General features: G+C 43.4%; 1 protein-coding gene across 5 annotated transcripts in view; it reads left to right on the plus strand.

Annotated features, from left to right (window-relative positions):
• Nucleotides 1–25,130, plus strand: part of LRRFIP2 (LRR binding FLII interacting protein 2) — a 105,236-nt gene that overhangs the window by 32,667 nt on the left and 47,439 nt on the right. For 4 of the 5 annotated variants that reach the window (XM_027859361.1, XM_027859363.1, XM_027859362.1 and 1 more), the window contains exons 2-3: nucleotides 868–1,017; nucleotides 19,900–19,986. In XM_027859361.1, the coding sequence (XP_027715162.1) occupies nucleotides 928–1,017; nucleotides 19,900–19,986 (177 nt within the window). In that variant the 5' untranslated portion in view covers nucleotides 868–927. Of the gene's footprint in view, nucleotides 1–867; nucleotides 1,018–19,899; nucleotides 19,987–20,713; nucleotides 20,765–22,930; nucleotides 22,988–23,082; nucleotides 23,128–25,130 lie in introns of all 5 variants that reach the window. The other variant, XM_027859360.1, reaches the window with a different exon arrangement.

Below are 25,130 nucleotides of genomic sequence, written 5' to 3' on the forward strand. Positions count from 1 at the left end.
TGACCCCTGGCAAGTCACTTCACCCTGTTTGCCTCAGTTTCCTCATCTGTAAAATGAGCTGGAGAAGGAGATGGCAAACCACTCTAGTATCTCTGCCAAGAAAACCCCAAATGGGGCCATGGAGAGTCACAGACACAGCTGAACAACAACAACAATATTGAACTGGATTTCCCATTGACATCTCAAACTCAACGTTAAAAATGAACTCTTCATCCTTCTCCTTTAAGCCTTCCCTCTTCCCAGTTTTCCTATTACTAAAGACATGACTATCTTACCAGTCACCCAGGCTTGCAACCTAGGTTTCATCCTTGACTCCTGTCACACCTGTTTGTTCTCTTGACAAATTTTGCCATTTCTGCCATCACCACATCTGTTGTTCTCCAGTCTCTTAGCCACTGCTAAGATACTGGAGTGGTTTGCCGTTTCCTTCTTCAGCTCATTTTATAGATGAGGAGACTGAGGCCAACAGGATAAATTGACTTGTCCAGGGTCACAGAGCTAGGAAGTGTCTGAGGCTGGATTTGAACTCAGAAGATGAGTCTTCCTGATTCCAGACCTGGTGCTCTCACCATTGCACCATCTGACTGCTCTCCTCACATTACCTTGGATGTAAATATAATTACCTTTATACAGGCAGTGCCCAGCCTCATCCGCTGCCTCTCCAGTAGAATGTAAGTTACTTCACTGGCTTTGTCTCCCTAGTACAGTTTGTCACAGAGTAGACAATTTCTACTCTTCTAACTTGAATAAAAATGGCTTCTGGAAAAAGAAAGTTAATCTTATTTCAAATATAGACAACAAAATGGAGTGAGGCAGCTTAAATGCTGAAGAAAAAAGCTTACTCATAATTTCTGTGTTCTCTTTCAGGGTTAAAAACTTGATGATAGCTCTCAATTCAAAGAATCACTGAACATTCAAGAAAACAAAATGGGGACCCCTGGTTCTGGAAGGAAGAGAACGCCAGTAAAAGATCGATTCTCTGCAGAAGATGAAGCTTTGAGCAGCATAGCTCGAGAGGTTTGTGAATTTAAAATCCTTACCAATGTACTGTCACACGAATAGGGTGGTTGTGTTGGGAAAACTGGAATGTGTTTTTTCCTGGCAAAAGACTCTGAGAGCTGATGAATGGCTCCAAACACAGGCCTTTGGCAGCAAACATATATTGCTTGCCTTCCCTGTACAGAGCTCCCTGTGCTAGGAGCTTATCACAAACAGCGCATTTCCAAGAATACTGCATTGGAATAAAAATGGCTGTCTGGCTTTTATAGCTGCCACCTTTATCTGAAGGGTACTTTCTCCTCTCTTCATGAGTGGGTTTGTTCTAATTGGCTGCAGTTTGTATTTACACAGCAGTAGTTCAAATTCATTTTACTGCAGGTTGATCACAGCTTCAGAGGTTCTAGGTGGGTTCCAGAAATGCTTATCCCTTTGCACACTCCCCGTTTAGGGGGCACAAGTGTTGTATCTCCCTTGAGCACAGACAGCTGGCTTCTCACCCCTCAGAGGTGCTGTGAGCTGGAGCTCTTTATCTGAAAGTCTGGCTCAGGAATACTTTCACTGCAAACTTCATATGTGGTTGAAGGAAACCCTTTCAAAGGCAGTTCAGCAGCAGTTCCTATAGGCCTCGCCCTGGGCTTCCTGGTTGGTAGGACAGGGCTTTAGCCTTCAGTGGGAACGCATTGTCTTTCCTCTCATGTTTGAGGTGCTGCGTCAAGATCTTTAATGTCCTCTCATTAGACTTTGGTGCCTGATGTCACCAGGGACATGATCTCCAGCAGCAGGGAACCCAAATGGATCTGGGATTTCTCTTACTTGGATGTTCCTGATGGCACTCGTTTCCTGTGGCCCGTCCTATGTGATGCTTGTCCTGAATCCCTTCCCCTAAGTTTTCCATAGTTTGATCTCCTTGACTTGGTGGGGGGCCAGAGCTCTTCCCCAGATTCTCTTGAAATCATGAGGACACCAGTGTCACAGTTGGCCTGTCCATTGCTTAACTCTTTTCCTCAACACGTGACCAGACTCTTTTTTTTTTCCCCATCCTACATTTCTTTGATGACATCATTTCCTCCAGTTCTTTTTAACTCCTTATTTATTCTGTGTTGGCAGCTTGCTCTTCTCCCCTGCCTGATAATCATTTTAAATTTTGTAATGATTGTAGATTGTAGTCATCAATATACCTATAGAATATTGATGTTAAAAAGATGAGCCTGCCTTTGTTTCAGAGAGGGGTTTGAGGTCATTTCCCTAAAGGCAGTCAGACTACTGTTTTCCTCCTGGGCCCAAACCAAGGTATATCCAAGACACTGAAGCATCCCACAGTGGTAACTGCTCCCAGGAGTTTCCTGAGGTCACTCTCTCTTGATTCTTACACCTGTCTGACTTTTTCTTCCCAAGCACCTTTGCTGGACCTCGTAGCGCATGTCCCGCCCTTCTGCCTTAGGGTGCCCTAGGCTTTTGTCCTTGGTCTTCACTGTTAGTGATCAGCTCCTGGGGGTTCAGTTATCATCTCTCTGTAGAAGATTCTTGCTGCCAAATGTTCCAGGCACCATCTCTCTCCTGAACTCCAGAGCTCCCTCACTAGCTACCTATTGGTTATCCCCAACTGGATTGTTGACATTTCAATTTCAGCATATCTAAAACAGAACTTAATATTCTTTCCCCCAAATCCTCTCTTCTTTCTAACTTACCATTTCATTTTGTGAAAGAACTTACCATTCATCACGATGGTTTACAAGCTTGGAATCACCTTAGACCCATCCCTTTCCCTCAGCCCTCACCTCCTATTCTATGCCTACTACAGTCAATTCTGTTTGGTAATGCCTCTAGCGTTTATCACCATCTTTTTACTCACAGGCAACTCCCTTGCCTAATTCAGCTCAGGACTTAAGTCTGTTCTTGGCACAGTTGCCAGAATGATTTTCTTAAAGTGCAAGTCTATCTATGTTATTCTCTTGCTTATGAAGTTCCATTAGTTTACTTCTTTTCTCTAGGATAAAATGCCCACCCCTGCCCCCTAAAAGCCTGCACAATCTGACTCTGTCCTACCTTTACAACTTCAGTATTTTTACATTGCTTTCTTTCTTGTACATCTGTGTTGTGGCCCATTGGGTCTGTGTGCTGTTCCCCATACCTTCCGTCCCATTTTTGGTCTCTGTGTCTTTGCATGGGTGGTCTATCTTGCCCCTACCTCTTTTTCTTAGAAGCTCTAACTTCGTTCATGTCTTAGCTCAAATGCCACTTTCTACAGGAAGCCTGTCCTGATCTGCCCACTTGAATTGTAGAGACTATTTGTGGTTAAATTCCGCTTAAGAGCACATTGAAAAATTTTTACATGTGTTTGCAGTTATGGGACATTTCTGGCCACTTTTGTTTCCAACCAGGAATTTGGATAGGGGCTCTCCAGAAATGCTAATGCAGATTTGGGGTTATTTTGTCCAGATTTCTGCTGAAGTCGTTGCTTTCAGGGATTCTTCTCAGGGTTAACACAGAGTGTTCAGACACCTGGGTTCGTGGCTATCCCTCCATAGGAGTAGTTGTTTAGACTTATAACTTCTCTCAGACACATCTATGAACAGCCAAGCAGAAGATGGAGTTATGTTTATGTGACCAGGTGATTGCTCTTCAGTAAATGAGGAGAGCTGCACAGACCTTGGCCTTGGCAGGCACTGGTTGATTCCTAGGCCTCCTGCTCATCACCTGGAAATCAGGCCCCTGTCCCCTTTGACTTAGAGTAGAGTATGGGTATTATTGACCTCAGCTGTGAAAGAGCTTCAGCCAGTGTATCCCAACAGCTGATCTCTGCGTTTTTATTTTTATCTCCAGAGCTCCAGTTAGGCCTCGGCTGCCTTCAGTAGCCTCGCCCAAGGGCTCGCTTGTAACAGGAGAGGCACAGATCGGGTTATCCTGCTCACAAGTCCACATCTTAAGTACTAAGCCGCTCCGAGGTTAAAGGAAGACTCTGCTCATTCACACAAGTAGATCAGATACTAAGAGGATCCAGTCAGCCAACAAGCCTTTGTCAAGGGCCTACTGTGTGTCAGAGACTCTGCTAAGGAAACAGTTCTTACCCTCAAAGAGCTTACCTTGTGGGGCTTGCAGGGAGCGTGAGTGAGGAGAGAAGCATGCATGTGTGGAAAGAACACAAGGTTCTTTGGGAGGCAGAGCACATACCGTTGGTGTGACTGGGAAGTCCTTTGTGTAGACAGTGATACTTGAGCTGCTTCTTGAAGAGGGGCAGTCTGAGTCAGGTGTAGTTCGAGTGCATTCCAGGCGTCAGGCACAGTCAGTGCAAAGGCATGGAAATGGGAGATGATGTGTTGTGTGTGAAGAACAGACAGGAGTCCAGTTTAGCTGGACTATCGTGAAAGGCAGTCATAGTAAGGCTGGAAAGATAGTTTGGAACCAGCTGGAGAAGGACTTTAAAAGCTGAACAGAGAAGTCCCCAGTTCATTCTAGGGAGCCATTGGAGTTTATTGAATGGGGGTTGACGTAGTCGGATCTGTGCTTTAGGAAGATCCTTTGGAGGCTGAGTCTCAGACTGGGGCAGTGAGAGACAGTTGGGAGCCTGGTTAGAAGACTTCGCAGCAGCCCATCTGGGAGCTGATGAGAGCCTCCCCTCACGTGGTGGTTTTCTGAGGTTGGAAGCACACTGCCTTTGACCACTGTCCCCAAGCTTCCTTCCCCATACTCCACTGTAGCCTTCTTGCTGTTCCTCACCTGCATCTCCCACATAGCAGGCCTCTTTGGGGTGCCTGATTCCTTGGATAAGTGCTTGACCTGGGAGCGCACCTTGGTTCATTCTGTCTCTTTGCACCTAATATTTGTGACCGTTTCCCCCGTAGTCCAGTGGGCCAACTCCACCTTCCTAGACTGGCATGTCTCTTCTGCCCCCGGTTGGCTCTGAAGCCTCACTGGCTGGAGGGTGGCAGGTCAGGGTGGGGGCCGCTCACAAGCCTCCACACTCATTTGGTGTGCTTCTCGTCTGGATCTTTCCGAGAGGGCCCGCTGAAGATTTTCTCTGCTTCCTTTCCTGTCGTGGGAATGCCAGTGAGCCTTCAGGGGCTGCCCCTGCCCTTCTCAGTACCTGAACAGCTCCTCCTTTCTCTTCATGGTGTACAGGTGATCTGTGATGCCCTGGGTGCTCCTCTGGCTCTTTTTGGACACATGGTGCAGGTTAGTCGGGTGTCTTAGACGTCTTTCCATCTTCTGTGGATTTCACGTAGTCTTGAGTCTTCTGAGCTTTTCCATTACTTGGTTTAAAAGTGATCAGCATGGCAAAAACCTCTTTAGGATATGTCAAGGAAAACTTGGTGCAGTTTGCCAAGTGCAGTGCAGCCTGACCATTGTCTCCTAATCCCTCCTCATCACTGGTTACTTTATTCACCTGCAATGCCTGTCATTCTTGTACGTATACATGCATTTATGTTATATGCAGAAACACATAGACCCTACATCTGGTTCCATCTTTTCTGCCTTAATTGTATATTACTTCCTGTCCTGTGTTCTGTGATCCAGCCAAACTGGCCTGCTTCTTCTTCCTTCCACATAACACATCGTCTCCTGTACCTAGAATATGCTTCTTCCTTTCCTCTGCATCATGGGATCCCTCTGTTTTTTTCAGTTAAACAGCTCAAGATGATCCCTGCCCCACAACTGCTAGTGACTGCTGTAATTAACTGCCTTGTATTGATTTGTATGTAATCGTTTGTTATACACGTAATTGTTTCCCAGTAAGAGTAGGAATTGTTTCACTAGTATTTTGTATCCCCAGGGACTATTGTAATGCCTGGCACATACTATGTGCTTAATAAATACTTGTAAATAGATGTGTACATATGTACACACACATACACATGTGTATGTGTGTGTTCATTCTGGTCTTCTTGATTCATGGAATCCATCTTGGACATTGTAGTCTCGAAATTCACTTTCCTTAGGTCACTCCTTTGTTCAGTAGCCTTTCGTGGTTTTCTACTGTGACAGAGTATAATTTCTTTATCTTGACATTCAGTGCTCCATAATCTGACCCTGACCTACTTTTCCAGTCTTTTCTCCTACGGTAGGAACACAGGATAATAGATTCAGTGCTTGGAGGACCCTTTAGGGCCATCTGGACCAAAGCACCCACTTGTCAGATGTGAAAATTGGGATCTAGAGAGGATGACCAACTTGTCCAAGATGCCACGTGATAGACTGACGGTCCGAGATTGGCCTGGGGTCCAGCTTCTCATCTGCTGCTCCTTGTGAAGTGGGCATTCCAGCCAAACCGAACTTCCTTCTAGCTGGCTCTTTCCTGTCTTTCCCTTTAGCTTTGCCGTGGCTTACTGTGTCGTCTTCTCAGCCTCATCTTCAGGCTTTGGCATCCCTAGATGTTTGCCAACCATCTTTTAATTCTTTGTTCTGGAATTTTCCCAGAAGTTAGAGTCAAGCTTCTTGGTCTATGATTGACTGACTCTTCTCTTCCCTTTGTAATAACAGCATCTGCCTCACAGGATTGTGCTTTGCGTGTACTAATGCCCTCTGGAGTCTCACTGGTAACTGATGCAGTCACACCATGGTCACCTCCATGGCGTTGGATGTTTGGGGAGGTGACGTGCTTGGGACCTTCAGTTGTTTTTCTCTGAGATGTTTGCAGACAAACTCATGCCTGTCTTGACTGCAGACCATTTACTAACTCGAGGCAGTTTGTAGCTTTTTTCACCCTCCAGAACTGGTAGGCAGCTATTGTATATTGGTTAAACTTGTGTAAGAAATGGTCTTGTTTTGGGTTTTTGTTCATTTCCCGAGTTTTGGAGTTGGTGGCTTGTTTTAAGCAAGGTTGGGTCAGTGCTACTGTAAACACTGGTAGTGTCCTCTCTCTGTCCTGTTTTCTGATATATTTACTTTGACCTTTGCTCTTAACTGTTTTCGTGAGCAGTGCCTCGCTATTATGTAGTGAAAGCTGTGTCTTTTGTTAAGAAATAATCCATTACCTTTGTAGGGTTGTGTTTGGTGCCTGCCCTCTGGCTTCTTGAATAACATTTTCGTGATGCACCGGCCCAAAGCTGCTGAATAGTCCTTTAGGCCTTGGTCTCTGTAAGTCCTTAATCAGAAACATCCCTCATTGACGGCCCTCATTGTGCTCCCCTTCATGGTGCCATCTCACCTTGTCAAGGTGTTTTGTGGGCTTGGTTTGCTGGATCTCTTAAAGTTCTTTGTAAGGTAGCTCCCCCTTCACTGGAGAGTACAACGGCATTGTCCCTCAGAAGCTGTGACCGCATGGGAGGGTACAGTTAGTCGGCGCTCCTTGAGCATTCCCCGGTGAGCAATAAACACCATTCTTTGCATCTCGTAGAGATACAGATGTGTGTGTGTGTGTGTGTGTGTGTGTGTGTGTGTGTGTGTGTGGAGAGAGAGAAAAGTATTTTTCTGTTAGCAGTATTACCTTAATACTCTGATTTTGTTAATTGATTGATAAGGTATTTATTTTGAGCCCTGTGCTCTATGACATGTTTCAGGGAGTTCAAGGCTAGTAGGGGGAACAGCATACCTTCATGCCGTCATCCTATAACTTTCCTCCCTTTCCCATTACTCCTTGAAAAGAATTCTGCTTTTGGTGCCTCTACGTGCGCTCCTTTCACCCTCTTTTCAGCTCTCTGCAGTGGCCTCCAGCCTCATTGCTGTGCTGACACCCCTCTCCCCCAAGTTACCGGTGACCTCTTACTTGCCAGATCTAATGCCTTTTTCACAATCCTCATCCTTCTTGACTTCTGTGCAGCATCTGACAGTACTGACCATATTCTCTTCCTGCAGTACTCAGTTCTTTGTTTGGTGACACAGCTCTCTCTTCATTCTCCTGCCTGTCAGCCCATTCTTGCTCAGGCTGCTTTGCTGGTTCATAGTCTATATCACAGCCCAAACTGTAAGTGCACCCCAAGCTTCTATCTTGTCTTCTCTTTGTAGACTCTCTTTCTCAGTGAGCTCAACAGCTCATACATATTTAATTATCATCTCTCAGCTGATGACTCCCATATTTATATGCCCAGTCTTCTACCTCTTGAGCTCTAGGCCTATATCATCAACTGCCTATTGGATATCTTCAACTGGATATATCTATAGGCTTCTCAACCCCAACATGCCTCGAGATGAACTCATTGTTTTCCCTTCTAAATCTGCTGCTTCTCCAAACTTCCCCATTATTGTCAAGAACTCTGCCATCTTTCCAGTCAGGTTCACAGCCTTGTTGTCATCTTCAACTGCTGATTCTTATCTCACAGTCGGTGACAAATGTTGTCATTTCTTCCTCTACAACATCTCCCACATCTGTCCTCCTGTCTGCTTTTGTGTACTCACTGCCCTAGTTCAGACTTTGAGATCTCTTGCCTACGCTGTTGTAACAGCTTCCTAACTGGTCTCCCTAACTGGTTTCTTCTCTCCCCACTCCATTCCATTCTCCACACAGTTGCCAAAGTGATTTTCCTTAAGTACAAATCCTGTGAGTTCTCTTCCCTATTCAGTGAACTCCAGTACTTCCCTAAAGCCTAAAGATTAAAATAGAAAGTGCTTGCCATTTGGAGCCCTTCACTACTCGGCCCCAACCCACCTGTTTAGTCTCAGTAGCTCCTGGTATGTGGCTTTCCAGTTTCCATTCTCCCATGTAGGGAAAGTATTTTGTCCTCACTTACCTCCCACCTCTGCCTCGGTGTCTTCGAGGCTCATGTACCTTCTATTTGAAGCCCTTCCTAATCTGATCACTCCAATCCAGCTGCTAACGCGTTCCCCTCAAAAATCTCTTATGTCTGTTTGAAATATCCTTATACATGTATTTTGTTTCTCCTGGCTAGATTGTAACTCTTTTTTTTTTTTTTTTTTGCTTAGGCAATTGGGGTTAAGTGACTTGCCCAAGGTCACACAGCTAGTAAGTGTCAGTTGTCTGAGGCTGGATTTGAACTCAGGTCCTCCTGACTCCAACAATGCCAGAGCTCTATCCACTGCGCCACCTAGCTGCCCCAAGATTGTAACTCTTTACAGGCAAGGATGAATTCATCTTTTTCTTTGTATCTCCAGCTTCTAGAATGGTACCTGGCACTTATTAGGTGCTTGATAAATGCTTGTTGATTAAACAGGGATTATTCAACCTGGAGGCAGTTAGTGCATAGAATGGTAGGCTTAGAGACTGAAAGACCTTGATTCAAATCTTGTATTTAATCCTTTTTTAAAATTTAGTATTTTATTTTTTTCCAGTTACATGTAAAAACAATTTTTAACATTCATTTTTAAAACTTTGAGTTCCAAATTCTCTCCTTTCCTGCCTCCCCCCCCATTGAGAAAGTAAACAGTTCGATATAAGTTGTACATATGTAGTCATGCAAAACATATCCATAATAGCCATGATGTGAAAGAGAAGAAAAAAACAACTCATGAAAAATAAGGAAAGTAAAAAAAAGTCTGCTTCAACCTGTATTCAGATGCCTTCAGTTCATTCTCTGGGGAGACAACATTTTTCATCATAAATCCTTCAGAGTTGTCTTGGATTGTTGTATTGCTGAGTCATGCTGCAGTATGGCTGTTATTTTGTACACAGGACATTTTACTTTGCATCAGCTCAAGCATTTTTCTGAGAGCATCCTGCTCTGCCTTTCTTATAGTACAATAGTATCTCATCCTAATCACATACCACAACTTGTTCAGCTATTCCCCAATTAATGGGCAACCCCTCAACTTCTAATTCTTTCCCCCCAGAAAAAAGTTACTATAAATATTTTTGTACATGTAGGTCCTTCCTTTTTGTTTTTTATCTCTTTTGGGATACAGACCTAATAGTAGTATTGCTGGGTCAAAGGGTAGCCCTTTGGACATAGTTCCAAATTGCTCTCCAGAATGGTCGGATCAGTTTACAATTCCAGCAGCAGTGCATTAAAGCCTCATTTTCCCTGCATCCCTCCAACGTTTGTCCTTTACCTTTTCTGTCCTATTGGCCAGTCTAATAGGGATGAGGTCGCACCTCAGAGTATTTGATCCTTAATTCCTGTCTGACCCTAAGGAAGTTACTCGAGGTCAGTACCTTGGGCAGTTCCTTAGGCTTTATCTACTGAGTCACCGTCTTAGAGTTCCCCAAATGAAGTCACAGTTCTCTGTATGTTCATTTATTAAACTTCAGCTTTATTGTTTCTAAAAAAGGATTGAAGAAATATCTTTGTTTCCCTTTTGGGGTAGACGTTGCATTTTGCATTTTCCCAGTTCCATCTGGGAATGTTAGGTTGAATATGGACCTCAATAAGGAATATCTTTAAACAAATTTACCTTGTTTAAAGATAGAGATTCTAGAATTGAGTTTTGGAAGAGACTATAGAAATAAATCATATGGTCCGGTCCTCATTGTATATTGAAAAAAAAAACAATGTTTGAACTCCTAATTCTAATGGATGAATGAAAAATCATTTATTGAGCTCTTATTGTGTGTAAAGCACTGTACTGGCTTGGGAAATATCTATAGAAAAGCAAGGTAGTTCTTGTTCCCAAAGAGAAGACACAGCATACAGAGGTTTCCGCTGCAAGCCTTAAGGCGAGGCCTGGTGTCCTTTGGGTGCAGTGCATCCTTTTATATGTTACTTTCACTGCTAAAACCATATTCAGTTCTGATATTGAGTCTTTTAACAATGTGAAGGACTTTGGCAGCAAGAGGACTTGATTTTCTGGGTCTTTGATAGCTGTGGCTCCTTTAAAAAAAAAGTTTTAATGTGGTTAGGTATGATTTTTAAAAATTCAACGAGTGTCACCAGTATTATTCAATATTATTTTAGACCATTTAAAATAATTAGACAGCATAAAATACCTGATAGTATGCCTGCCAAAACAGGTGTAGCAACTACATGAACACAAACATAAATCACTTTTCATACAAAAAAAAGTAGATTTAAATAATTGGAGTAATATTTATTGTTCATGGGTAGGTAAAGATAATATAATCAAAAAATGAAATTTACCTAACCAATCTATTTATTCAAGGCCATCCCAATTAAATTGCTAGAAATTATTTTATTAAGTTAGGAAAAATAATAACAGAATTCATTGCATATGTGTATCTATATGTATATGTTTATAGAGATCTATGTATAGGTGTATATGACTGTGTTTAATTGTAGCCTTCTGTGGTGGTGGTGGGAGCAGGGGATAAAGTAAAAAGTGCACAGCAGAGAACAAAAGAAAACCTAGAAGGAAGCAAAGAAAAGCTGGGCAGCTTTGAAAAATATTTATGACATAGGTTTTTCTTGAAATGGAAATTTATTGTTTTATATTGAACCTTCTCTTATGTTCTGCTGTGTACATGGAAATATTCCTTTTTTTTCTTTTCTCATTTTATATTTAAGTTTAAAATGAGTGAAAAAATTATGTAAAACAGGTTTTTAAGAAAGGGATACACGCATTTTTTAACTAATAAAAGTTAAGAGAAAATAGAGTAATGCCCCTTTTTTATTTTGCTCTTGTGTGTGTGTGTGTGTTTTCTCAGTTTAGAAACCATGACAGCACAGTAAATATTGTGGCTTTGATGTCGTGTCTTCTTTGTTTCTGAGCTGGGCTCTGCGCTTGCGGGTCTGAGATGACTCAGCTTTGCCTGCTCTAGTCAGCCATTTTCCTTTATGTGGACAGTTACTTCCTAGATATAGCCAGTTCAGATTTCTAATTTATAGGAACCAATATATCACCTAGGTGGTGGTACCTGGAGCATCATTTGTGACCTCTCATTGAGGTTTCATAGAATTTACATTAGAAACAATTTTCCCACAATTTTTATCAGCTTATTTACTTCCAATCCTGTGCTTTGTGTGCTTCCCCCCCACCCCACCCCCTTCCACGACCTGGACAGCTTGCCGTTTCTGGATTGTGACCTATCTTCCACCCTCCTGAATCTGTGGATCTGACAAGATGATTACTAAATACCCTTAGATGCTGACCACAGAGGGTCTGGAGAAGAGCGTGCAGTCCTGGCTGTCACGGAGATCATTGTCGTGTAGGGAAGAAGAGAAAGGGCCCACCTCTGCAGATGAGGTGGAATGCAGAAAAGCATAGTCGAGATGAATACAGGGCACTGTGGATGCTCAGAGGAGGGAGAGTCGTGGAAAGCATCGTGAGTTGGGTCTTGAAGGGTGGGCAGTACCTGTAAGATTGGCAGAGGAAGGGCATTCCAGGTGCAGGGACTTGTGAGGACCAGACAGATTCGGGAAGGCTAAATTGTCTGGTTTGGCTGAAACTAAGAGTTCATGGAAGGAAACCAGGGGAAGAGCAGGCTGAGAAGGTATGTTAAGTTGAAAAGGTTTGAGGCTGTGGTCCTAACTCATCCTCTTTCCATGTAACTTGGGAAAATCATTTTGCCATTCAGTGCCCCCATTTATAGAATGAGAGTATTAACCTGATTGTCCCAATGGACAAGAACCCTACAGCTAAATCGAATGCCATAGCAATTAAATTAAATGTTAGTAAAAGACTCAGGTAGGTGGCATAGTTAGTATCATGTTGGGCTTGGAAGCAGGAAGACTTATCTTCGTGAGTTCAAATCTGGCCTCAGACACTCACTAGCTGTGTGACCCTGGGCAAGTCACTTAACCTTGTTTGCCTCAGTTGCCTCATCTGTAAAATGAGCTGGAGAAGGAAATGGCAAACCACTCCCGTATCTCTGCCAAGAAAACCCCAAATGGGGTCACAAAGAATCAGACATGACTGAAGAGACCAGAAGACAACCAAAAAAGACTCAGATCTGTGATATCATTAAATCAGTTAATCCTTCCTTTGACATAGACTGAAATTAATCCATGTCTTCCCGGCCTGTGCGGTTCCTGTTCCAGACTTTCCACAAGTTTGCCCCAGGGACTCTCTTCATTCTTCTCCATCCAGAGGTTGCCAAGGCAACAGTCCGGCTGTCTGCCTCTTGTCTCTTTCCTTTTTCATGTGACTAGCCCAGCTTCTTCTTCTTCTTCTTCTTCTTTTTTTTTTTTCCTCAATCAAACATTAACCTGATGCCATAGAATGTCGGCTCATAGGTATGGAACTACGAGCAACCTTAGAGGTCCAGTGCCCCTGAGGGTTGGGAGTTGTCACTTTTTATGTCTGTATCCCCATCACCTGGTGCTCAGGAAGTGCTTGCTGATGCTGTTCTTTGAAGCTCCACTTTGGCCATCAGATTGCGTCTGCTCCCACCTACCATGTGTCCCGTCATTGCCCTTGGTGTCATCAGATTTCAGTTTTCCAGACACCCTTGTATTCTACATTTCATAGCCATTCAGTAATGTTAGAATGTTGGTATTAAAAAGAGGAGTCTTTGTTTTGGGAAGAGTTGGGAATCTTTAAGGGGCTTTGCAGTTTCCTAAAGGCAGGCAGTCTAGCCCACTCATCTTCTATTTGTGCAATTCTGGGCCAGTCTCATCCATTTGTCCTATTTACCCCAGCTATATACACTGATGGACAGCCTCAGTCCACCTGTTGGCATGTTGTAGTCTGGGCAAAAGACATTGTTTGTTTGTTTGGTCTTTCCTGTGTGGATCAGGCCAGACTTGTGAGTGGTGAAGGCCCCAGTTGTGCCGTGGGAGGCGGGTAAGAAACCTGACCAGATCCCATAGCTTTAATCTGATGACAGTGCTCCTCATTGTCTTCTTTTTTTGATGTAGTCTTTTTTCCAGAAAGTTTTAAATTGTACCAGTGGGCAGTCATTTTGTTTTGATTCAGACATTCAGGAATTGTTTGAAGTCCTATTACCTGTTTGCAGTTGGACAGGCTGATTAGTTCAGATTCATAGATTAAGTATTTGGTCACCAGATTGTGAATGAAACCATCTTGGGTGGAGTGGCCTGTACTTGGAAGGGTTAGATTGGACAGATTGGAGTTGCCCAAAACCAACAAAATGAGATTCAGCAGGGATTATAGGAACATGCACACAGGGGAAAAGGTGATAATGTAAGGAACTAGGAAGCTGCCTGGGTTCAAGTGGACAGAGCTGTGGATTTGAAACCCAAAGATTTGGGCCACTTCTGACTCTGTCACTTTGTCCCTGGGTCTTTTTGGATCTGTTCAAGCTGAACTTTTGATTTTCCCTTTATAACATCTCTTGAATATGCCTCCTCTTCTCCTCTGATGCTGTTTGTTACTCATCACCACAGAGACCGTACAGGCCTTCGTTACCCCACACCTACTCTATTCCAATAGCTGCTGGGGGGCTGCCAGCCTCCAGCCTCTCCCTCCTCTAGGCCATCTTCCATGAGCCACCAAAATGATTTTCCTAAAGCCCCGGTCTGGCCATGTCACTCCCCTTTACTCAGTAAAATCCAGTGCTTCCCTATCACTGCCAGTATCAAATCCTGTTTTTGACATTCAAAGCCCTTCATGATCTAGCCCCCTTTTCCCTACATAGTCTGCTGGCTTCTTTGCTGTTCCTTGTACAAAACCTTCCATCTCCTGCCTCTTACAGCATTTTCCCTGTCTGTCCCCTGTGCGTAGATTCTTTCTCTTCTCATCTCTACCTCCTAGTTCCCCTGGCTCCCTTCAAGTCCCAGCTAAAATCCTATCTTCTAGGAGAAGCCTTTCCTCATGCCCCTTAATTCTAGTGCTTTCCGTCTCTGATTATCTCCAGTTTATCCTGTATGTATGCTTTTTCTGTATAGCTGTTTGCATGTTGTCTTACTTATTTGACTATGAGCTCCTTGGGGGCAGGGACTGTTTTTGCCCTTTTTTGGGGTAACCCTAGCACCTAGCACAGTGCCTGGCATGTCGTTGGTGCTTGAGTGACTGACATCTGTAAAATGGAAGGGACTGGAGAAGATGATCTTTCAAAGAGATTATTATCCAAAGATTAGAATGCCTCTCTGGCCCAAAAGTGCTCTGTTGCCAGGGAAACTCGACTGAATCAGAAGCTGCGTGGGAGAAGGAAAAGTCAACCTGTTCCTGGAACAGTCCCTGTGGTGGGCCCCTTGGGAGGCGCCCTGCGTGGTCACTCCTCCCCTCAGCACCCACCGTTCTCTGAGTGTCCCCCCGTTGGCCCCATGTCAGGCCCTCTTGAGGAGAGGCGAGCTTTTGAGCATATGTGAGGAGCAGCTATCCTTCCTGGGAGCTGAGACCATTGGAACACTGGGCAGGCCTCTGGGGGGATGGGAGGCAACCTGTTTTCCTCCTTTTCATTTCTGGGTGATGTTCGTGGTTCATCCGCATTGATTGTGTAAGAGATCTTTGATGGCAGGCTGACTCGGTAAGCTGCCGCCCCCACAGTGACTCATCCCGATCCATAGGCAGCTGTGGGCACGACTGTGGAATTATCAAACAGTACAAAACTCAGAAGGGGCTCTCACAGCTCTGTCTGCTTAACTGGAAGGTCATGGTTTTGGGGTGTTTTTTTTTTTTCTTCCACTGAAGACACTACTCTCAAGAATGTTTTGTTCATTTAAATTGAAAAGTGATTAATGGTTAGTTTGTCTTGTTACTTCCTAAGAGGCACCTAAAACCCTTCTACAAAATACATTCCCTGAAAAAAGTTAGGTGAGCAGAAAGAATGGAAATGTCCTTTAACTTGGGTGGGATGGAACTGGCATTGCCTGTTATATTTGGTCAGTTTCATCGCCTCTCTCCTTGACCTTATGGTTTCCATTATTGTGGTCATGGTGTATATCATTCTTTCGGCTCTCCCTTTTCTGTCTGCATTTCCTTCTTTAAGTCTTCCTGTGTTCTTCCAAATTCTTCTTAGCCATCTTTCTTTGTGGCTCAGTAATAATGATGATAGACTTCATTTGTCTAGCTCTTTAAAGCTTGCAAAGCGCTGTACCAATTGGGTGGTCTGTGCTCTTCTTAGCCCGCTTCTTCACAGATGAGGAAGTGGGTCTGAGAGGTTTGCCCAAGCTCACACAGCTGCTTTGACTTCTCATGTACCTTTAGAAAGACATCTTTTGATAGTCTTTCTGTTACAGGCAGCTGGTGGCTCAGTGAATGCAGTGCTGGGTCTGGAGTCAGGAAGATGTGAGTTCACATCTGGCTTCAGACGCTTACTAGCAAGTCACTTAACCTCTTTTTGCCTCAGTTTCCTCATCTGTAAAATAGAGATGATAACAGCAAGTGTATGGGTCCAATGTAGCCTTCTACTGGGAGTGAGGTGGACAGTGCTAAAGGGAGTGCTGATGAGTGTGTTGGGCATTAGGGGTTAGCCTTCTTTGCTCCTAGTTCGTTGAATCTTTACCTTGTATGTCATGGAGACTGCTGAAATCCATGGTATACAGCTCCTGTTTGGGAGAGGTGTGAGAGGTCATGAGAATTGGATAAAATGTCTGATCCTCTCTTTTTTTTTTAATGAATTTATTTTGAATTATCAGCAATCACTTCCATAAGCTTTTGAGTTTTAAATTTTTCTCCCCCTCCCTCTCCACCTCCCTCCCCAAGACAGCCCACAATCTGATATAGGCTATACATGTACATTCCTATTAAACATATTTTCACATTAGTGATGTTGTAAGTAAAAATTAAAACCAATAGGAGGAGCCATCAGAAAGAGGAAACAAAACACAACAGAAGAAATAAATAGCAAATAGTATGCTTCGATCTGCATTCAAACTCCATAGTTCTTTCTTTGCATGTGGATAGCATTTTCCATCATGAGGCCTTTGGAGATGTCTTAGATCCTTGCATTGCTGAAAAGGGTTAAGTCTATCAATATTAGTCATCGCACAACGTGGCTGTTACTGTGTACAACGTTCTCCTGGTTCTGCTCACTTCACTCAGCATCAGACCATACGAGCCTTTCCAGGTTTTTCTGAAGTCAGCCTGTTTATCATTTTTATAGCACAATAGTATTCCATTACATTCATATACCACACCTTGCTCAGCCATTCCCCAATTGATGGGCATCCTCTCAATTTCCAACTCTTGGCCACCACACAAAGAGCTGCTATAAATATTTTTGTACTCATGGGTCCTTTTCCCATTTGTATTATCTGTCTGGTATATAGCCCTAGAAGTGCTATTGCTGGGTCAAAGGGTATGCACATTTTTATAGCCCTTTGGGCATAATTCCAAATTGTTCTCCAAAATGGTTGGATCATTTCACGATTCCACCAACAATGCATTAGTGTTCCAATTTTCCTACATCTTCTCCAACATTGATCATTTTCTTGTTTTGTCATATTGGCCAATCTGATAGATGTGATGTGGTACTTCAGAGTTGTTTTGATTTGCATTTCTCTTATCAATAGTTATTTAGAGCATTTTTTCATATGACTATAGATGGCTTTAATTTCTTCATCTGAGAACTGCCTATTCATATCCTTTGACCATTTATCAATTGGAGAATGACTTGTATTCTTATAAATTTGACTTAATTCTCTACATATTTTAGAAATGAGGCCCTTATCCGAGAGACTGTTTGTAAAAATTCTTTTCCAGTTTTCTGCTTCCTTCCAAAACTTGGTTGCATTGGCTTTGTTTGTGCAAAAACTTTTCAATTTAATGTAATCAAAGTTATCCATTTTGCATTTTGTAATGTTCTCTGTCTCCTGTTTGGTCATGAATTCTTCTGTTCTCCATAAATCTGATAGGTAAACTATTCCTATCTATACTATCTACACTGTACAGTATCAGCCTTTGTATCTAAATCATGAACTCATTTTGACTTTATTTTGGTATATGGTGTGAGATTTTGATCTATGCTTAGTTTCTGCTATACTCTTTTCCAGTTTTTCCAAGCAGTTTTTGTCAAAGAGTGAGTTCTTATCCTAGAAGCTGGGGTCTTTGGGTTTATCAAACAGTAGATTACTATAGTCATTGGCTACTGTGTCTTGTGTACCTAACCTATTCCACTGATCCACCACTCCATTTCTTAGCCAGTACCAAGCAGTTTTGATGATTGCTGCTTTATAGTACAATTTAAGATCTGGAATGGCTAGGCCACCTTCCCCTGCATTTCTTCTCATTAATCCCCTTGATATTCTGGACCTTTTGTTCTTCCAAATGAATCTTGTTATTATTTTTTCTAACTCTATAAAATAATTTTTTAGTAATTTGATTGGTTTGGCACTGAATAAGTAAGTTAGCTTAGATAGAATTGTCATTTTGATCCTCTCTCTTGCCGGTCCTGTGACCTGGAAGGCCCAGCTTCTCACCTTTTGGAGCCTCCCAGGCTTCAGGGTGTTGGGGAGGGGGAATGTGCAACAGATGTATGAGGGGACAGTGACAAGAGCTGTACAGGATGGGCAGGCAGGGCTGGCTAGTGATCGCTGCTGTTGGAGAGCACTCCCAAACTGAGGAGATCATGCACCTCTTTGAGGTTTTGTGTAAGTGTAGAGATGGGTTCGTTGGACTTTGGATTTTTTTTAACCAATTTATTTATTTTTAGTTTTCAACATTCACTTCCATAAGATTTTGAGTTTTAAATTTTCTCTCCCTCCCTCCCTTCTCCCCTCACCAAGATGGCGTGCAATCTGATATAGGCTCTACATATACATTCAGATTAAACATATTTTCACTTTAGTCATGTTGTTTTGTTTCTTTTTTGGGGGGGGGAGGATGTGAGGCAAATAGGGTTAAGGGACTTGCCCAGGGTCACTCAGCTAGTAAGTGTGTCAGGTGTCTGAGGCCACATTTGAACTCAGGTCCTCCTGACTTCAGGCTGGTGCTGTATCCACTGCACCACTTAGCTGCCCCCATATTAGTTGTAAAGAAGAATTAGAACCAATGAGACAAACCATGAAAAACAAGAAACAAAACAAAGCAAAAAAAAGAGCAAATTGTATGCCTCGATCTGAATTCAGACTCCATAGTTCTTTCTCTGGATGTGGATGTGGATAGCATTTTCCATCATGAGACTTTTGGAGATGTCTTAGATGCTTGCATTGCTGAGAAGAGCCGAGTCTATCAGAGTTGGTCACGTCACAGTGTTGCTGTTACTGTGTACAATGTTCTCCTGGGTCTGCTCACTTCACTCAGCATCAGACCATGCAAGTCTTTCCAGGCTTTTCTGAAATCAGCCTGTTGATCATTTCTTATAGCACAATAGTATTCCGTCACATTCATATACCACAACTTGCTCAGCCATTCCCCAGTTGATGGGCATCCTCTCAATTTCCAATTCTTGGCCACCACAAAAAGAGCTGCTGTGAATATTTTTGTACATGTGGGTCCTTTTCCAAACATTTGTATGATCTCTTTGGGATACAGACCTCGAAGTGCTATTGCTAGGTCAAAGGGTATGCACAGTTTTGTAGCCCTCTGGGCATAGTTCCAAATTGCTCTCCAGAATGGTTGGATCAGTTCACAACTCCACCAACATTGCATTAGTGTTCCGTTCAATGCACTTTGAAAGCAACTCTCCTTGTTATGGATGCAGTGAGGAACAAATACTACAGTATCCAAAAGGGGTAAGGTAGGTAACCAAGGCTCGAAGAGGGGTAGAGTCAATTTAAAGTGACTCATCTGACTGGGTTTTAATATGCATTTTCATTTGGAACCCATTAAAAATCAGCCCGAGAAGGTTAGTTGCTTGAGAGTTGCTGGAGCTAACGACCAGGCCTAGATCTAGTCTGTTTCTTAAGTGTCAGGGTGAAGGATGACACTTAGCCAGAGCTAGTTAGTCAGTGCCCTCAGCCAAAGATGTCCAAGGGGAGATAACTAGCTTTTCATGGTCCCTGTTAACGAGTTATTTTTATTGGAATTAGAGAGAAATCTCTAAGGGGCCAGAAAACTCATCACTGTAACGGAGACACACAATCTGAATCAGTTGGTTTGGAGAAGGAAAAGGAAGACATGCATACAGGAGCAGCCATCAAGTCTGGGTGGCCTGGAGCCATCTCTGCTGCTCCCTGCTGTATCCATCCTGCCTTCCCCACTCTGAGGACTGACTCGATACTTTCCCCCATTTCAGTAACTCTCTGATAGCTCCCTTTCTAAATCTGCTTCCAGGCTGAGGCCCGACTGGCAGCCAAGCGGGCCGCCCGAGCTGAAGCAAGAGACATCCGGATGAGGGAGTTGGAGCGGCAGCAGAAGGAGGTAAGAGGGAGTGGGAGAGGTGTGTGAGGACATTGCCCCAAGAAAAGGAGAGCTGTTCTGTCCCCTGTGACCAAAACCAAACAAGCCACCGCCATAGAGGCTGGCAGGTAGACATGTGAGCGGACATGGTGTGGGATGTCAGGGATGTTTTGGAAAGTCGCTCATGTCGTGAAGTAAGTCAGAATGTTCATCTTGATGCATGTGGAAATCGGGGTGATTACTGAAATTCACCAGTCATTTTTCTCCTCTTCCATTTGGCTCAAGCTCTGCAAATTCCCATGTTCAGAAAGCTTTTGATGCCATGTACCAAGTTGTTCTGTGATGGGGAGATAGTCCTGGCTAAAATATGAGAAGTTTCCTTTTGATGTTGGTGATTGGTCTCTTGATTATACCCTTGAGCAAATGGGATTTACAGCTCCTGTGTTGTCCCAGCATCATCTAACCCTGTGCTTTATGCATGGAAATCACAGCACATCTGAGACAGATGAGGCATTGCTTAGCAGTTACCCTTCAGGGTCTTATCTGGCCTTTCAGACCAGTGGGATGACTTCTTTCATGCCTGGCCTGCCCTTGACTAATTAACACTGAATTTTGCCTGTATGGCCCTCTTACGTTCAGTAACCTGTCTTGCTACTGCTAAGATGTAGATGGTGTTGTGAATGAAGTACTCGCGGAAGACTTTCACTCACTTCCGCATTTTTGTGAAATAACGTTTTTGCCTTCTTAGCACTCCTATCGTTCCTGTGATCGAAAATGGGGCCAGATTCAGAAGTGGATGGTAGGCCCAGAAAGACTACTGTTGTGCATGGGAGGTGCACTTAACTGACGAAGTGGAGTGAAGTGGCCATGTACTAATCATTTGCAGTGTGCACCACTGTGTGAGGGTGTTTGGAGTGTGGGGTGGGGACAGAGTTTGTCTGGGGAAGGGGAGGCAGCCATTTTGTTTTGTCCAGTAACCTCACATTTGTGTTGTGGACAGTCCTATGCAACAAGGGCCTGGGACACTGTTTCTACTAGAGTTCCTTTTGTGAGTGTGGTGGGTTTTTTTAGGTCTTGGTCTCTTAATATATTTTTGGTCTTGAATTACTAGGTTGGCAGGATGTGTTTGAAGGATGACCCAAACCATTTTTCTAAAAATGTCTTGGAGGATTTTGCTAATCTTGTCATTTTAGCTTTCTTAGCTTCATCTTTGTTCATAGGCCCTGCCCATGTCCCCAAATTGGAGGCCACAAGAGGAAGCCATGAACCAGAGGGAGGTTTCCCAATGGCAGCTGGGAATAACCACTTCGAGTTCTTTCTATCGAAATGTGTGATTGGCAGACTTCCTGACCGGCTCCTGCTCTTAGCACACAAGCTTCTCTTGGAATCAAGTTTAGTCTTTTCAGACAATTAAAAAGTACAGTCAGGAGATTGATTAGGACTAGAATGTAATTCAGCAGAGTTATTTATAAGCTAAAACCTCCACTAAAACAAAAAGTATAGAAGTTATTCTATTTAGACAAAGCTCCACTGGCATCTAATCTGGGTACAGACATTGAAAATCTACTCTCTGTTTAGAAATTGCTGGAGGTGGAGCAGGGAAGGAGGCTGTTTGGAATGAGGAGAATAGTAGACTTCCCCTGGCCTGTGTTCTGACATTTTCTTATTTCCATTAATTCCAGAAAAGAGAAATGATTTAGTGCCACATATGCACACAGATGACCACGAATGGCTAATTTGGAATATCACTTTGGTCTAACTGGAGGCTTTCAAGTTATTAGTGGGCAAATATTTGCTTCATTAATGTGGCATTCTAGTTTCTGTGTATGAGAAAAAGGTTCAGTTTTTAACAGTTTTTATGTCTAGCATTCATCAGTTCCTTTGAATTTTAATAATGTTCCAGATCTTTTCTGATTTGATAAAGTATTAGAGGTAAATTTAGGAAGAACAGAAGGAAAGGCAGTGTGATGATTTTCCTTAGAGGGCCAGTCTTGCAGTCAGGCATGCCTGAGTGTAACATATTGTAGGCTTTATAAACATGGTCAGACTTTGTCGACATCGCAGTGCCCCAGGCAGCTCTGGAAGAGTCTAAGTTACAGGCGTGTTGCTGATCTGCATTAGTAGAGGGAGTTTGCACACTGGGAATTCTCGACAGTGATGCACTCATAGTTCCAACCCCCCCCCACCCAAATAAACAAAAAACGAGAAGTGGGATTAAACATAGGTTTGCAACTGTGGTCACAACTTAAGATTAAAAAAAAAAAATTCCCTGCGTTGCTGGCCCTCCAGGATTTTACATTGTACTTGGGGAGAAAGATGGCATTCCACAGTTTGCCCCGCTTGATGCACCAAGCGTGGGACGAGATAAGAATGGAGGTCCTGGCTGATAGTGGTGTGGTGATGGGGAATTCCTTGGCCTCCAGAGTCAGAGCTCTGTCTGAGTGTTGTACATCGCTGCCTCTGAGATCCATCCAAATGAAGGACCTTTCACTCAAATACAGAAGTGGTAGCAAATCTCTCAGCTATTTTGATGGCATCTGCTCTCTCTTAAAAATATACTTGTGGGAAAGTCAAGCCTTTCCCCATCCAGGGCAGCTTGTTTTACTTCTCATGGCTAAGTTGGCCATTTCTAAGGCTGGCCAAATTTGCCGTCGTGGTTGCATTTTAAGGTAATAGTTTTTGTTCTTATTGAAGTCCCTTGTACTGTGTAATGGATGTTTTCAGAGAAAGGCAGATTGTGAGTGGTGTTTTGCCAGAAATGTTGACCTTAACTGCAGAATCTTTCATTGCTGTATGATGCTGCACAAGATCTCTGATCCCTGAGCCCAGTTGTCCAGACCTTTCCATCATGGGGAATGTTGAAAGGGTTGACCGTTGGCTGTGGTTGAGCTTAATTAGCTTTGCTACATGTGTCTGTGGGCTCTTTGTCAATGACTAACTCTTCGTGTATTCTTTCCTTTCTCAGGAAGATGCAGAAAGGGCCAGGTATTCTCACCGGTCCAGTCACCATCGTCCCCACCTGGTTTGTAATAACGTCTAATTGTGTTCTCTCTTAGTCTTCAGATTTGCCTCTTTAATCCATTCACCGACAAATCACCATTTTCTTTTTATTGTCAGGGAGTTGAGGATGTACTGTCCACTCGAAGTATTGGCAGTCACAGGGTTAGTATTTGTACCATTTTTGTGGCGAGAGTGAAAACTTGTTGTGTGAGCTTTCAGAAGAGTCAGTGCCTGAAGGATCTCTGGTGTCATCAGTTTTCCATTTTTTCTGTTGTGGAGATACAATCAAAATGTCATTCAAACAGTGATTGAAAAAAAACAACAATGAAGTAAACTCATTTTAAATCAAACATTTCCATCTTCTGTAAGCATTTCTGTCTGCCCTGTGGTCTAATTCTTTCAGAGAAATTATGTCTGTTTTGGGAAAATTCATAAAGTGGTTGCAAATTGGTGTTATTTATCAGGCCTGTTGCCCTGATTGGAACTGAATGTCTGGGTTCCCCTCCCCCCCTTTTTTAATGAATTGATTGTTTTCAAAAATTGGAAAGATATTTGGAATTTAGGGGAAGCTATCCCTTTGTTACATGGAAAAACAGGACCTTAAATACACAGTATTTTTGTTTAGATAATGCTATTTCACAGCTATTAGATTACACGTCTGACTGGCATTGAAGTTGATTTGGTGACATGCTGATTAGTATTCTAGGGGATTCATTTGTTTTTAGAAGATCTTCCTGTTGACCCTAGGGAAAGTTGAAATCATTGGCCAAAGTGGAGGGGGCGAGGGCCATGTGGGCAGGCAAGAAGGCCTGCGTCACTTTCTCCATTGTCCCATTTCCTTGATTCTTTTAAAATATTGTTTTAGATTGCATGTTGTTGTTGTGTTTCTTTTGAAAAAACTTGACTGCGATTTAGATCTTCCGCCCTTGAAGATGGTCCGTTGTCACCGATTTCCTTACAGGCTGTTGTTCCGTTAGTTTTGGTATGTTTAGTTATTTCTGAGTCAGGAGGCACAGTGTGGTAAGTGCTGGAGAAGTCAGTTTTTTTTATTGCCTCTGAACAGAAGTCATTTTCCTTTTGAGCTGGATTGCGTGTTTGTGTATGTGCATGTGTGCACGTGTGTGCGTGCACACATGCACGAATGTGTCCCTGTGTGCGTACGTTGACCAGAAGGGGCACTTTGGGTCCAGGAAGCTAGTTACATGGCGGCGCTGATTTGATTTCTGGGTCTCAGGTTGATGTAAAGTGGGAATGGTAACCTTAGGAGGTTTTGGTAAACGTAAGTAAACCTGAAGCCTCTATAAATGCAAGCTATTTTCTTCTGTTCTTATTAGTGAGTCGCTTCAAGCAATATGCTTTGCTGGTTCCTTGTATTGTGGCCCCAGCAGTATTTGACTCTGTGTTAGCTTACTTTGTTGGTTAAAACAATCTTTGATTTGCCTTGTTTTACTTTTAAACATCCTGTAAGAACCATTGAGAGTCCGTGGGCAGACAGACGCTGCCTGGTGTGGCGGTGAGGTCATGAGGCCTCTTTGTGGCCGTGACTGTAACAGCTGAGGGTGTACTGAAGGCATCCCAGGAGTAAGCACAACATTCTCGACCTTTAGGTTGGTACTCAGGGGAATGGAGCGCCCCTGGCAGAGAAGAACGGGGCGTGCAAACTGCCAGCTGCTCCTTAAACATTTTTAAATAGCACCCAGCTTCTTTTAGTGACACACAAACACGGAACCTAACTGGGGGCTGAGTGTTCCTCCATGAATGCCCTGTGCTCTAGATGCCCTGATCTGGAAGCTCTCGACCTAAAGTGGTCTGGATATCACTTGGTCTGGAAGGAGGAGGCTCCTCTGGTAGGCTCCCTGTAGTGTGGGAACTCCATGGGGCGCAGCCCGTGGCCCACTTCTCTTGGGGCAGACTTGGTAGAAAGCTCCTGGGCAGTAAGGGGAAAACCACAGTGTTCTTGCCAGGTAGTTGTATTCTGGAGATTCTCCTGCTAGGCTGAAAAAGGAACAACCTTGTATGTGAGGCAGGGCCATTCCCAGGACAAGTCTGGGAGGCCCATCACTGTTCACTTGGTTTTCAGGGGGGCTTGCTCTTGGTTTTCGGAAATGTCTCTGTTCAGCTAGTCATTTTAAATCAGCCCCTATGTGAAGGGTGGCTGTGTTTTC

The sequence above is a fragment of the Vombatus ursinus genome, unplaced genomic scaffold, assembly GCF_900497805.2.
Source record: "Vombatus ursinus unplaced genomic scaffold, bare-nosed wombat genome assembly UNPS02014166.1, whole genome shotgun sequence".
In the NCBI taxonomy this organism is placed as follows: domain Eukaryota; kingdom Metazoa; phylum Chordata; class Mammalia; order Diprotodontia; family Vombatidae; genus Vombatus; species Vombatus ursinus.